This window comes from Nicotiana tabacum, chromosome 13, assembly GCF_000715075.1.
Source record: "Nicotiana tabacum cultivar K326 chromosome 13, ASM71507v2, whole genome shotgun sequence".
NCBI classification, from domain to species: domain Eukaryota; kingdom Viridiplantae; phylum Streptophyta; class Magnoliopsida; order Solanales; family Solanaceae; genus Nicotiana; species Nicotiana tabacum.
Window position 1 is genome coordinate 16,636,949 of NC_134092.1, and position 15,523 is coordinate 16,652,471.

The 15,523-nt window shown below is 35.9% G+C and overlaps 2 protein-coding genes across 2 annotated transcripts; both read right to left on the reverse strand.

Moving 5' to 3' along the window:
- Positions 1–3,317: 3,317 nt before the first annotated feature.
- LOC107810428 (uncharacterized) lies at positions 3,318–6,939 on the reverse strand. The gene is made up of 5 exons (XM_016635209.2): positions 6,489–6,939; positions 6,049–6,301; positions 5,697–5,881; positions 4,904–5,091; positions 3,318–3,779 (listed from the first exon to the last, which is right to left on the reverse strand). The coding sequence occupies exons 1-5, from the start codon at positions 6,581–6,583 to the stop codon at positions 3,493–3,495; spliced, it is 1,008 nt and encodes a 335-aa protein (XP_016490695.1). The 5' UTR covers positions 6,584–6,939; the 3' UTR covers positions 3,318–3,492.
- A 3,675-nt stretch (positions 6,940–10,614) lies between these two features.
- Positions 10,615–15,015, reverse strand: LOC107810430 (DELLA protein RGL3-like). Its single transcript, XM_016635211.2, has 2 exons — positions 13,357–15,015; positions 10,615–12,332 (listed from the first exon to the last, which is right to left on the reverse strand). Exons 1-2 carry the CDS (start codon positions 14,105–14,107, stop codon positions 10,738–10,740), a joined length of 2,346 nt encoding a protein of 781 aa, XP_016490697.2. The 5' UTR covers positions 14,108–15,015; the 3' UTR covers positions 10,615–10,737.
- Positions 15,016–15,523: the final 508 nt, after the last annotated feature.

Consider the following 15,523-nt stretch of genomic DNA (forward strand, 5'->3'; position numbering starts at 1 on the left):
AATAGGGGTTTATATGGCCTGGTAGTGTGTGTATACAGACGAAATATTGTCTAAATCTCGAAGATTGAAGGCGATGGTACTTGATTTGGGGATTGGTACTTGAAAAAATGGGACAAGTACTGATTAATACATATTTGAATATTTTAAATGCAAAAAAATCAGTTTTAAAGCCTTAAAAATTATGATAAATTATAGAAAATACTTATATGACTCTTATAAATTGGTGATGGTGCAAAAAGGATATTTTGAAAATATACATGATATTTAAAAAAATGAGGGCAAAATTGGGTATTAGTAGCTGCCCCTCTCTCCTGGGCCCCCCTCATCCCTAACATGCCTTGGCAGGATATTGCCATGGATGTTGGAGAAGGTTTACCTTCTTCAGGGCAGAAGGATGCTATTCTTGTGGTGGTTGAGAGGCTAACCAAATATGGGCATTTCCTAGCTTTGAAACACCTTTTACAGCTAAGGAGGTAGCTGAGTTGTTCCTTAAAGAGATTTATAGATTACATGGGCTGCCCAAATCTATTATAACTGACAGATATTCTATTTTTACTAGTCAATTCTGGCAGTAACTTTTCAAAGTTATGGGTACTAAACTCAATATGACTACTGCTTATCACCCACAGCCAGATGGGCAAAAGGAGAGGCTCAACAGATGTTTAGAATCCTACCTCAGAGCTATGGCCTCTTCTACTCCTAAGAAGTGGCTTAAATGGCTTCCTTTTGCTGAATGGTGGTACAACACTAATTACCACAGTGTACTACAAATTTCACCCTTTCAAGCTCTTTATGGGTTTCCCTTCCCTAGATTCCTATGGGGTATTTACCATACCCCACTCAAACTGTTGTCGGTTCTTGTTTAGCTCAAAGACATAAGCATCTTAAGGACAATTTGGTGCAAGCTCAAGTACGAATGAAGTTTTATGCAGATCAGAACTGCACAGAAAGAGTTTTGGAGGTCGGAAATTAGGTCTACCTTAAACTCCAACCATAGAGATAGTCTACAGTAGCTGTCAGGAGAAATCTAAAACTAAGCGCTAAATATTATGGACCTTACAAGATCTTATAGAAAATATGGACAATAGCATACCGTTTGGAGCTTCCTCCAGGATCTCAGATACATCCAGTGTTCCACGTCTCGCAATTGAAGAAGAGAGTGGGTCCTACCATTACTGTGTAACAGTAGCCGCCGGTGTGTGACTCAAGTGGTCGAATCTTGATCCAACCTATGGGAATCTTGAGCAGATGACTGGTGAAGGTCAATAATGCTGCAGGGGTCACGACATTGGTGCAGTGGGCAAATCTTGACCCAGCAAAGGAAACGTGGGCGAGGATTTGGGTTACATTAAAAGTCAATTTCCAAATTTTATTGTTGGGCTTCGACCTTGAGAACAAGGTCTGTTTCAATCGGGAAGGTATTGTAATGAATAAGGGTTTGGGGTAGGTTTGAGAAGGAAAGTAGATGAATTAGGAAAGTGGCGTTACAAATGAGGCATCTGATATTATTAGTAGAAGGGGACACATGGCAGCTTATTAGGGAATAAAGGGTTATATCTGGAGATCAACATAATAAATTGGACTGTGGAGATTCAAGGCAGATTAATAAAGATCAAAGGCCAGGATTATTCCATACTCTAACTAAATACCGTTAGGGGCAACTAGCTGGGCAGTTATGATCTGGTATTTCCAACTTCCTCTTCTCTCTCTTCGATTCTCTCTTCTCTTCTCTCTTAATCCTTCTTCTCTCTTACACTCTCTATTCTCTTTCAGGTACAATCCGCCATGGAAGTAGATTAGAATGAGCTTGTGAAGTTTAGTATTACAATTCTACATTTCTTGCTAAAGTCAAAATTGTAACAATTTCCATATTCAATAATAAATCATTCCAATTTTGTGTCATTCAATCTTCTTTACTTCAAGTATATTACAGTTTGGGTCTATTGTCACAATTTAATTTGTAAGTAATCTTAAATTTTACTAAGTTTAAATTTTGAGAATCTTGTCTAAACAAGCTGGATAATCATTTTGCTGCCATAAACAACAAAAAATAACAAACTGCGTGGCTTTAGCTTATTCTAATTACGTGTATAAAATACAAACTACTACTAAGTTTAAGAATTTGCATCAAAGAATGTGAAGCACAATTATGTGTATTAATTAGCCCTTGACATCAAACATTAAACTCAATGGTTCTCAACAGAGTAGACCTTCAGGAACCATTAAAATTGTAACTATAACAAGTTTAAAACAAGCAACAATAACAACCTACCCAATATGACCCCACAAATGGGGTGTGGAGATGGTAAAGTGTATGTAGACATTACCCTCTACATAAAGTAGAGGGTCTGTTTTCGATAGACTCCGACTCAAGAAAAGCGTGGCCAAAATACAAGATGATAAAAATACTAAAGAAAAGAAAAATATTAACAGCAAAAATAGTAAAGATAGCTAAAGTAAAAGACACAACGGTAATAATAAAATTGAACAAACAAGATAAAAATAAAATAACAAAAAATAGGAGAGAGGAGGGAGCACGTAATGGTTAGAGAGAATTTTCTGGTGGGTTTGGGTGGTGGCGACGCGACAGTGAGGTGAGTGGAGCGGGTGGTGTAGCTAATTAGGGTAAGGGAGATTAGGGTTAGGAGCTTTTAGAAATGAAGATTATATTTGGCATGGGTAAATAACATGGAACGTTGGATCCAAGTGGATGGATGGCCAAGATTAAGAGGGAGTGGGGCGGGTTAGTCGACGGGTCAGCGGGTTGGATTCAGATGAAGGGTCAAGGGGATTGGGTTGGGGCGGATTTGGGTTTTTGGGCCAATTTAAAAATTTTGGCCCAATTTGAATCAAGACCAAACAAAGCCTCTCTTTTCTTTGTTTTCTTTCATTTTAAAAATCTACAAATTTTGAAAAACAAATCCTAATTAGATTCTAGCAAAATTAACCTACTCATTATTTTTAATATTTAGATAATTAATTAACCTAAAACTAATGGAAGCAAAATTAATTATTCGAAACTAAAAGCTAAAAATACAAGAACCTATGGTATTTTGTGATTTTTGTTTAATAATGCAATTAATTAATAACTTAACCTTAAAAATGCAAATAACAACCTAAAATGCAATGCATGAAATTTTGAACATTTTTATGGTATTTTTCATGATTTTAAAATATTAAATATGAAACTAAATGCAAACAATTGATTAACAAAATTTCCTACAAAATCTTATGAAGATTAAAAAACAATTAAGAAAAAGATCTATTTGTGAATATTGTAGGATTATTTTAATCGGGCAAAAATCACGTGCTCACAGTTAGAAATAACGGAACTCTGCTTATCATTGAAAACTCTATTTTTCTTGTGAAAGCAATCCTCTTCTTGCAAGTTGAAAATTAAGATGAAGAAATAAAAACAAATGAAAAAGAGTCTCTCTTGACTAATATTACCTAAATCAACCTCAAAAAGATATACAACCCTTTAAAAAAATATTATTCTACTTTCTTACTAGGGTTAATTGTTTGGTACTTTGCATCATCTTGGATAAAACTCCACCAAATATAAGTCAGAGGAACTGTAATAGCATGCCAAAGAGAATGTGCATCTATTAGTCCTGCATATGGAGGAAAGTCATAAATTTCTAAAAGCATAGCAAATCCACCCCCAACAACCACTGTCCATATTTTCCATTTGGATGGATGATGACTAATTCCAGCCCAAATTGCCCAAATCAGAAGCTGAGCAACACCCATTATAACACAAACTTTTACGTTCCATCCTGAAAATAAATTCCAAATAAGTACTTGTAAAATATCAAATGGAAAGAATGATAATCATAGAACATAGCAACAAGAAGTGGCAAATCAATCCATTTTTTGGCAACTAGACAAACCGTGCAAGTTTAAACGAATTGAGTTATGACCCAATTTGTTAACTTGACCCAACAAGCTGAACGCGAAATGATCCATTAAACTGTTGTGTTAAACTGAGCCAACATAATGTAACTGGACAGGTCATAATGCAATCGAGACCCAAACATACAAAATCAAATTAGAAGACTGAAAATTATGTAAATTAGAAGACTTTAAGCTAATAATTCAAAACGATACATTAGTTCTCTTTTTGAAGGAAAAGAGAGAGAGAGAGAGAGAGGAGAGATTGAGTCATGTTGGACGGGTTGAGTTATGACCCCTTATTTGATCCATCTTAATCTAATCTATTGTGACTCAAGCACACTTTGGATATATTGGATCATGATCCATTTATTTATTTGGATCCACCCAACTTTGACCGGTTGATCTGCTCATTTGCCACCTCTAGGCACCCGACATTCGAAGCACGGATTCGACTAATTCAATTTCAATTTGGATTGGCCTACTAAAAGGAATAAAGCGTTTTCTACTTAGATTTTTTATTCTCACAACTCAATTCAAGACCTCTGATTGAAAGGTGAAAGGATCTCAACTATTCCACGAGAACTCTTGGTGGTGTAGAGTATAGTCTAACTAGACACAAAAAAGCAGCCCACCCCAATAATTATCTCTGTATTCTTTCCCTTTTATCTTGATATCTTCCTATGCTGTTGTGCTTGGTTTTATAAGAATATGTAGTCTACATTCTATTTTCAATGCATGACTAAAAAATAAATAAATAAATAAAAAAAAGGTAGTCCGGTGCATTAAGCTCCCGTTATGGGCAAGGTCCGGAGAAGGGTCGGACCACAAGGGTCTATTGTATGCAGTCTTACCATACATTACTGCATGCACAAGATGCTATTTCCACAGCTCGAACATGTGACCTCCTGATCACATGGCAACAACTTTACTAGTTACGCGAAGGTTCACCTTCTTTTCAATGCATGACTTTGCACCCTAAACTAAAACAGTGAGATGAGGAAATTACCATAATCCATTTGATAGTTGTTCAGGTACAAAATATGGGTGGTTGTAAAGGCAAGCAATGGAGCAGAAACCAATACTCTTGTAGCCTCATCCTTTATACTGAAACATCTTAGTACCGATATTATAAGCGAAAATCCAAGTAATGCCACTGCAGATGAGTAATCTAGTTTTTCTGTAAATTCCACACCTCTGCAATAAATGTACTGATAACAAGTTAATACAATTCCACAACAATATTAACTTCACTAAAAAATGAATTGAACTTCATGCCACGTATTGCAGTAATAGATTACTATATATGGTCAAAAGAAACGCCTAAAACCTGCTATCTGGAAAATAAGGAAACCAAAATATGATGAGCACCGGTAACAGGGTAAGTATGACAAAATAGAAAATGGATCTTAGGCCAAATTCTATCTCAAAAACAAGCTCATGAGGTGAGAATTGTTCGAAACTATATAAGGAGACAATATCTAATTATACCAATCAATGCGGGACAATCTAACACCTCCTCCTCCTCGCAAGCCCAGGCCTGATTAATTGGAAGGTAAATAACATAACATGAGACTGAACATTTGGTATACTAAGAATAAGTATGAGTCTGACTCTGATATTATATGGTGAATAAGGAAACCAATATATGATAGGCAAGGGTAAGTATGACAAAGCATGATGTTAGGAAAATAGATTTTGGGCCTAACCTAAGTCCAAAAGCTAGTTGAGGAGGCGAGGAACTGTCCGAGACTATATAACAACTCATTCTCTAAATCAACGTGGAACAATTTAGAACTCACCGACTGTGGAAGACAACACTCCAAAACCATGAAGTCACAGACAAGAGTGCGTATATGTGCCACAGACCAGCATAATCATAGGATATCCTCTTATTTAGCGTCGTAGATCGTAGCTTGAAAAAGGACAGCCATCCTTGGATATGCATTGCAAGGTTAAGTGCAGAGAAAGCAACAGAAACAGGCTCCTGGAAAGTTAAGATTGCACTTCTTATTAATAGGCATATATCAGTAAAGGATCTTAAGTAATATGAACTGAGAGCGTAAAAACTCTTTCCACGATCAATGTAGGTTAACCAATATAGAGATTTGGCCCATAAACATATATAGGTCCAAGGCTCATAATATTACAAACCTGAAGTCCGAACACTCGTTTAAATGTCCATTTACCATGATATTTCACAGGTCCAAATCCAAGTGCAGCTCGTTCTTTTTCTCTTTCGAGCATGCAGTGGTACTTGCAGTCATTTGGGCAATCGCTTTGTGTCAATTGCCGGTATAGGGGCTCTTTCTGGCTATCAGAGAAAGAACCATCTATATAGTATTTGCAATGTGTGAAGCATGTTTCACCAACACATCCAGTTTTTTCACATTGCAAAATACATGCCCTGCATTCATGATTATTCAGACAATACAATAAATGGTTTTAGAAAGGACAGTGGTGAAGATAAATGCAAAATTCAAATAAGACCACTTGGTTTCTGTTGCACCTATATTACACTACCTAAGAACAATGAAAAATTGGAACTCTTTCACAACATTACTAACACAAAGTAAAATTCTCAAATATGTTACCTGTATAATGGATCAACATCTCCAGCACTCGCATCAAATGCTCCAAAAACACAAGAAAGAGATACAAAGAAAATGGCCAGGTAACGATCTGCCATCTGATCGATCACTACTTTGATAAAAGAAAAACTCGAGATCTATTTTATTCTAGATGAGGTAAAGGAAATCTTAGATGGAATTTAATTTTGATGTCATGTTATGTCAAAATGTTGAAAGATAATTTTTTTTTTTTTTTGGTCAAGAACGTAAAAACATTTTGTTGACGATGAGACTCGAAATCAAGAATGTGAGATTTATAACTATATCACCAAATGGATGGTTTGGTTTTGGCTTCAATAGAGATTGCCAGCCAGATTCAAATTGAAATAAATCCAGACTCCAACTATATAATGAAAAATGAGAGTGGAAAAAACCATGAATTTGTGTCCTCAATTTCGAAATCAAAAGCACAATAACAACATTTTGTAAAACGTATTTTAATCCAATAGAGACACTTTATGACAATGTCAATGGCTACAGCTGAAAAATAGGTATATTAGTAAAAGTATTACTCCTATGTAATAGAGGAAGACCGTTGATTCAGGACACACCGAAGCAGGGTAACCTTGTATCTTTAAATCAGGAGCAAAACATTTTATGTTAATTTGATTGTCATATAGAGATAAAATAATGTAAATTAATCTTGATTTGTATATTAAAGGAGCGGTTTGGTTCGAGAACAAGTTTTACACGAATTATAATTGGGTATAGTGTATCGAATTTTTACAATATTAGGTCATCTAAAAGATAATTACATAAACTGCAGAACCAAAATTTTCACTAAAGAAAGCCAAAGTATAAAGAAGTAAATATACTAAGAAGTTAAGGGATTCAACATATAATTTAACAGCATAAAATAAAAACTTTGACCTATCGCAATGTAAGTTTTTGACGAAGGTGTAACCGATTATAACATGTTAAATTACACTAATGCTATAAAAAGTTAGTCAGTACATATAACTTAAATCCTAAAGTACTTCAATAATTTAACGGGGGATCCCCCCAAATGTCACTTGGAAATTCAACATTATGAAAATAAAAATCTTGAAATCCAGAACTATATACTGGGGTGTTAGATGTCTCCATAGAAATGATATCACCCCAAATGCCACTTGAAAATTCAACACCATCTAAAGAAAAATCTTGAATTCCAGAAGTGTAGATGAAATAGTCATTCACTCTGGAACCCTCCACAACATTATAGTTGTTGACAATATTGATGTTGGTTTCATTGTTCACGGCCCTGTCAATGTTCAAACCTAAACCAAGTTCAGAACCAGCGCAAGATTTCAGTCTGTTATTGATCTCTGATGCTTTCTCCTCTACCTCCTTGTCTTCATTGCAGTTATTGCAAACACCATTAATCCTAGAAAATACCCTGAAATCGACATTATATATCCTGGAAGATGCACCGGATGCTACAATGAAATTATCAGTACCACCACCAGCAGCAGTCGAGATCTGCTGCTGCTGGTGGTCATCTACACTCGTCGAGTTAGACGAGTTAGGAATGTTGGGATCTGAGATCAGGCTTTGAGTCCATCCTGAATTATCAGAAGCGGCGTAGATGATTGCATCCGTATTAGAAACAAAGGAATCCCCATCGTCTTCCTTGATTGTGTCCATAGACATCTCTCTGAAATTCCTCTTCTTTTCTTCTCGTCTTTTTCTTTTTGTTGATAAATTGAATGGCTGGAGTAACATCCTTCCTAGTTCGCGAAAAAAGAGTGAGGTCTTGACACAATCTTGATTATCTTTTCCACCAATCAAGTAGTACTCTTGTTCACTTTGCTTATTATTCTTAAACCTGGAAACTGCACCTGATACAATCAAATCAGTACCGCCACCAGCAGCCGTTGAAATCTGCTGCTTGTGGTCGTTATCTACACTCGTCGAGTTAGACGAGTTAGGAATATTGGGATCTGAGATCAAGCTTTGGGTCCAACCTGAAATATCAGAAGCTCCATAGATAATTGCATCTGTATTAGATTGAAAAGAATCCTCATCGTCTTCCATCATTGTGTCCGTAGACATCTCTCTAGAACTCAGCTTCTTTTCTTCTTCTTCTTCTTCTTCCTTTTTCGGTTGATAAATTGCTGGAGTTACCTTCTTGCTTTGCTTAAAAAGAGTGAGGTCTTCGCACAGTCAATTTTTTTTTTTTTTTTTTTTTTTTGTGTCAGTCGGGGAAATTTCACTTTCATTTGTTTATGGAATGTAACTTTCATACGGTAAAGAATGGTTGATGATCAACTTTCTAATATTTATTACAAGCTTCTAATTGAGAATATACATGTATTAGTGAAAAATAACTAGCAACATGGATCAATGTCGTAATGACAAGTAGGGGTGGTAAACGGGCGGGTCGGATCGGATATGAGCGGGTCGAAAACGGGTAATTCAAAAAACGGATAAATTATTCGATCCGACCCGTATTTTAGACGGATAAAAAATGGGTTATCCGACGGATAATATGGATATCCATATTATCCATGTCTTCTTGAATATGATCACTTGGGAGAATTCATAGTCTTCCAATTTTGAGGAACCTCCAATTTGAGACTTTACAAATGTAAAAGTTAAACATATTAGTTATTCATTTGGTTAATCATTTTCTAAGTGGATAATATGGTTCTTATCCATATTCGACTCATTTTTAAAAAATTCATTATCTAACCCATTTAAAATAGATAACATGACTATATAACTATTTTCTTTTAATCATTTTGTCAACAAGTGTCAAGGGAATTAATGAAGTGGGACATGTACAGAAAGTGGAAACATTCGTGAGTACACTATGCCTATTAGTCTCGGTGCTGAACATATGAAAATAGTTACGGCCTGATAATTAAAGTCATTATAAATGGCGACAAGTAAGGAAAGGATACGTCAATCCCCTGATTACACGTTATTTGTTATCATTATCTCAATCGTTACAAATCAATCACGTAACGACCATCATTATGGTAACAGACAGGAGCTAAACAAAGCAAACGGTTACGAGTAGTAGTATTATTTAAATCCCACCCTTCCATAATTTGTATCCCCCGAGGAAAAAAAATCTCTAAATCATATTGTCAATCATAAATTTTTCTTATCATTTTCTATTGTCAGAAGAATATCTCCTTTTTGGAGAATAGTTGAAAGTATATTTATAAGAAATCCGAATTATTCTATTTAATTATATTGCTCTGACTTAAAAAATAATTTTTTGGATTAAACAATATATAGCTCAACTAAAATTATCAGTTTGAAAAAAGAGGGACCCAAACAAGACTAAATTATGTTAGAAGTTGAATTTCCTCGAACATGTATGTAGATCAATATCGATCTTTGACAAGTGCCAATGAAGTCTTGCGGTTGGAGAAAAGGTGGACGTTAAACTTCCTCGAACGTGGCTGATGAAGATAAATAATATTTATATAATTAAGGTTATATAGCTAATCACATATGATTCAAATACGGACTCTCTCTAACACCATCTCAATATAACGTCAATTCACTATATATTAATAGTTCGAATAGGGAATATTAGCAATGTTTGAGGCACGTGAGACCCGAACAATGACAAATTGCGAGAACACTGAATTTCCTGGAAAATGTCTAATGTATATATAATATATACTCATATCTTATACTATTGCTAATTAATGAAGTGTTGGTTGGTCAAAAATTGGACTGCACGAAAAAAGAAATAATAATAAAAAGTTGGTCGTTAAACTTCCTCGAACATGCAGTCTGCTCATGTAGATAAATAATTTTCTTGTTAATATCCAATCAAGTCTTGCATCCTTTTTCTTTAACCAATCAAGTCTCTTTTTTCACTCGCATACGAGTTGTATCAACATTTTTCAAAAAGATACCATTACCACAAGGTCCACACGACTGATCCACCGGCAAATGATTGAATAACAATGAATATAAACTTTTTCTTTTTATTTTGTAAATAAATTTACTTTAGAAACTTTCTGAGGCACTGATGCATTTTTTTAACCTTCATTGTAACATAAGCATAAAAAGATTGTTGCCTAAACTCTCCATTACTAATCATTATATTATAATTCTTGCCTAAACTTGTTTCCAAACCAAACTCTAAGAGTACTTGTATATCATATATTGGCTCTGGGCGAAGTAGGGTAAATTGAAGGATCTTTTTAAATTAGCCAAAGAAATACGTTCTTCCTCTAAAAAGTTATTCAAACAGAGAATAACGAGTTCATACATAACTGACTAGCCTAGACTCGGCGGCGTAATTAAGCTGCCAAACAGAGGTGGAAATGAGTGGCCGACCATGCCAACTCAACGTAAGACACCCATCATTTTGTTCTACCCGATATCCATCCCTATTTTGAAACAAGGCCAAAATCATGGTTGCTTGTAGGTACGTGCTTGGACCTAGCTGAACCGGGTTGAACCCGGCTGAGTTCATCTTCACTCGCCATTCACTCAGCGTCTCAACTCGCTCAGTTCCTAATTCGCAAGCCACCATGTTATTGATCTGCTGACCTAGGCACTCATGCACCAACCTTGAGTCACCGCTGTTGTGCTGATCAATTGACTCTGAGTTCTCTAACGAGTCAAACATTTTTGAATAGTAAGACCATGCGTCGTTAAACCTGTCCATAAAGACACTTCGATTTGCTTCTTCTTCGATTATGGTCACAATCTTCGGATGCATCTCTTTGATTGAATTGAGTACCTTCTCGACTTCGCCTGGCGTATACAACAGATGTTGAAGCTCGAAAATAGAGTTCACAGCCACTTGTTCGTAATTACTAGGCCTAATATCCAAAATGGCAATATCAACATCGGCTAAAGAATGGACCACGATTTCACGGAATTCAAATTCTACGCCAAATATATCAGCAAACTCGGCGAGCTTCCACTCGAGTTGTCGTAAGGCATTGGTGTTATCAGGCTGTGGTGAGCCAATTCCAGTGAGCCGAAAAGCCGGTGGACCGCCAGGACGTAAAGCGAAATCCTGCATAAGTGCTAGCCATTGCGGACCTTGGTTCAAGCTGAAATCAATTATATGTACTCTACTAGAATTGGCAAAGGCGTCAAGAATAGCTCGATTGGCAGTGGAATAGGCGAATTCGAGGTACGGACGAATCTCATGGGAGCGCATCTGCATGAGGTTGTCCGTGTAACAAGAGAATTCCATAATATCTTCTAAATTCATTCCATGAATCCTTTGATCCAAAGCTTCAGCGAAATAAGTTGCCACTTTTTTAATTGGTCCAAATTGTGAAACTGCATGTTCTCTTATGAGCCTGACTAATGCATCAGCTAGATTTAGGTTGTTTCGTTGGACTGCCTCGCCACAAGCCATTAAGATTTTGACAAGTAGTTCTTCGTTCACTGCCTCACTGCCGATACTCAAACCTAAACAAAGTTCAAGACCATCCCGAGATCTCATTCTGTTACTGCTCTCTGATCCTTCCTCGGCCACTTTATCGCTGTAATTATTGCAAGCAGCGTTAACATTCCTAGAAAATGCCCTGAAATCAATACTATTATATATCCTGGAAGTTGCACCTGACACAATCATATCACCACCACCGCCTGCAGCCGTCGAAATCTGCTGCAGGTGGTCGTCTGCACTCGTCGACGAATTAGACGAATTAGGAATATTGGGATCTGAGATCAAGCTTAAGGTCAAACCTGAAATATCAGAAGTGCCGTTGATAATTGCATCAGTATTAGAAACAAAGGACTCGCCGTCTTCTCTGAATGTGTCCATAGACAGATTTCCAACACTCATTTTTTCTTCGGGATAAATTGCTGGAGTTAACTTAGCTTCCTGCTTTGCTTAAAAAGAGTGTGGTCTGGACTTAGTCAACTTCTTTTATTTGTTTCGTCATTCAAAGAAATTTCATGGAATGTAACTTTCATACTTCAAAAGAATGGCACTAATTGGTGATCTAACTTTATGAAGCGTTGAACGTTGATTAAACCTCAATTAAAAACATCACTTTGAGAAAAGTGGGACCCATACAAAGTATTAAAATTACGAGAAAAGTTTGACGTTGAATTTCCTCGAACATGTATGCAGATCAATATCGATCTTTGACGAGTGCGAAATGAAGTCATTTTATTTTCCTAGGGCTATGAAGTCTACTGTTTTAACGGCTCCCACAATGAAAATATGATCCATCAATAACACTTTCTAAAAAGACCAAATTAATAACAGGGTCATCATCTAACCCTGTTTACACTTGAGCTGGTTACAAAAAAGTGATTTGATTTTGCCACGTCTACTAGAGATGTGTTATATGATTTTAGAAGCCGAGGAAAGTAAATTTGACTTGGACAAAGTGGTACATTTCATTGATTAAGAAAGCTTTGATCAAGAAAGTAAAGTTGTTGACATACCATACCATTTTAACAGGAGTTTACGAGTTCGAGCCGAGAAAAAACTCTCTTACAGAAATGTAGGATAAGACTGCGTACGATAAACCCTTGTGGTCCGGCCCTTCCCTGTAACCCGCACATAGCGGGAGCTTAGTGTTTCGAGCTACATATAAGAAACCTTTGCTTAAATACATGAAGTTAGTGACTGAGTGTCAATAAAATGCTGCTAAAAACATGCTAAACAAGTCTACTGTTAACTATAAAAGAACTGCAAACTTTAAAAAATAAAAATAGAATCCAAAACAGGTGCAAAAAAGGATCAGCAGCTTCTGGTGTGTGCTCCTCCACTTTTGCAGCCCAACTCCTTGAATTTAGGTCCAGTAAGCACTTTTGCCTACAGTTTAGCACTATTGGTAATCCTACTTTCGACAACACTACAATTATTTAGGCAACTATAACAAGTTGGTTTCATCCTGCAATTATTCCTTATTTCTTAAATGATTTCTTTTTTTGGTTGAAGTAATATATTGCGTTTGAAAGAAATCACGATCCTTTCCGCTCGGAGCAAAGATGCCATTGTTGAAACATATCATTAGGCCTTCTGCGTCTCTTCTCACTGGCATTTTGTAACTACCATTTGTGGTCATTTGGTGGTTAACCTGCATCTGTTCTGACATCTTCATCAGGTATAAGTTTCTTGAAAACGTGATGGATCGATTCAGCATGCTTTGACTACGATCTCTTGCAGCTATTGGGATATTATTGGGGCCAAAAGTTGATCTAAACCCTCTGAATGCAGTGTCTTCTTGTGTTTCTAATTGATAATCTGGTTGAAGATTGTTTTGGGGTTGAGTTGGCGATGAAAAAGAAGAAGGTAAATATACTACAGAAGCCCCAGAAACTGGTCTAAAAACAACATTAAATATTCTGATCTCTTGATCACTTTGCTTATTACTATTATTCTTAGACTCGGTGGAAGATGCACTTGATGATATAATGTTCAAATCATCAGTACCACCGCCAGCAGCTGTCGAAATCTGGTGGTGGTGGTCGTCGTCTACACTCGTCGAGTTAGACGAATTAGGAATGTTGGGATCTGAAGCAGCATAGATGATTGCATCAGTATTAGAAACAAAGGAATCCCTATCGTCTTCCATTATTGTGTCCATAGACATCTCTCTATAACTCATTTTCTTTTCTTTTTCATAAATTGCTGGAGTGAGGTCTTGCATAGTCAAATTTTTTATTTTTTTTATTTATGGTTATTCCAAGAAATTTCGCTTTCAGTCGTTTGTAATAGTTCAACTTTATCTATCGACGCGCTCCTCTAAACGTGGAATGACTCTTCTAGTGGAAGAAGGTTTAATTATTATTAACAGAAGAAGAAGAACCTTCTTTCATGGTGACAAAGGTGGCACTTCAAAAATACCCTTTCCATCTTCACAATCCCAAATTGAAGACCAACTTGAAGGTGATAATGGAGCTACCATTATCTCTCTATTCACCTCATTCTTCATCATAACTTCATCTTCATTCTCCACTTCGCTCACGCTTTTCCCACAGAAATTTAAATTTACTTTTTGTTCAATCTTGCCAACTTCATTATCACTGTTATTGCAAACTGAAATCAACATTAAATATCATAATCTCTTGACGTTCACTTTGCTTATTATTCGTAAACTTGGAAGATGAACTTGATGATACAGTCATCAAATCATCAGTGCCACCATCAGAAGCCGTAGAAATCTGCTGGTGGTGGTCGTCTACGCTCGTGGAAGATTCAGAAGACAAAGCAATATTGGGACCTGAGATCATGCTTTCACCAGAATGATCAGAATTTCCATAGATAATTGCGTCTGTATTAGAATCAAAGGACTCCTCATCTGACACAATAGACATCTCCTAATTTTTTTTTGTGATAAATTGCTAAAAAGAGTGAGGCTTGATTAATTTGCTGGAGGTATCGCTTAAATTGTGTCCATTTATTAATTTGTTATCTACCTTTGATACGTATAAATAATAGTACTTGATTATCTATCAACGCGCTTATTCTGACGAGGAAGATTTGATTAATAAGAAATACAAATAGTAGCAATTGATTATCAAACTTTATCTGTCACGCGGAATGACGAAAAGCGACAGTGACCCCTCTGCCAATGAAGAGAACATGGCGCTCATGATATTTTCTTCACAACTGCCAATTAAGTCTTCATTTTTGTGTTCTATTAGTCAAGTCTTCATTATATAGTAATTAAAATCAACTTGAAATTGTGGTGAACTAGAAAACAAATAATATCAATTTCAGAATACAAGTGTTAGCTTGATATACGTATTTAATAAGGCAAATATATAGTAACTGTTAACTGAAAAAAATGTATAAAATTTATATAATTTTTGTATATAATATACAGAAATATATATATATATATATATATATACAAAAAATATATATTTTTTCTGACTATTATTTTCAGAGCGGCTATACAATGTCATTTTTCCTATTTAATAGCGTAACTAATCCTACTTTGTGGATGAACTGAATTGTAATTTTTTTAAATTAAAAAAAAAAAGAATTTTGATCATTTTTCGATGTGTGTCATCCTGCATGTCATCCTTTGTGTTAATCTTCTTTATATCGTTTCGATTTT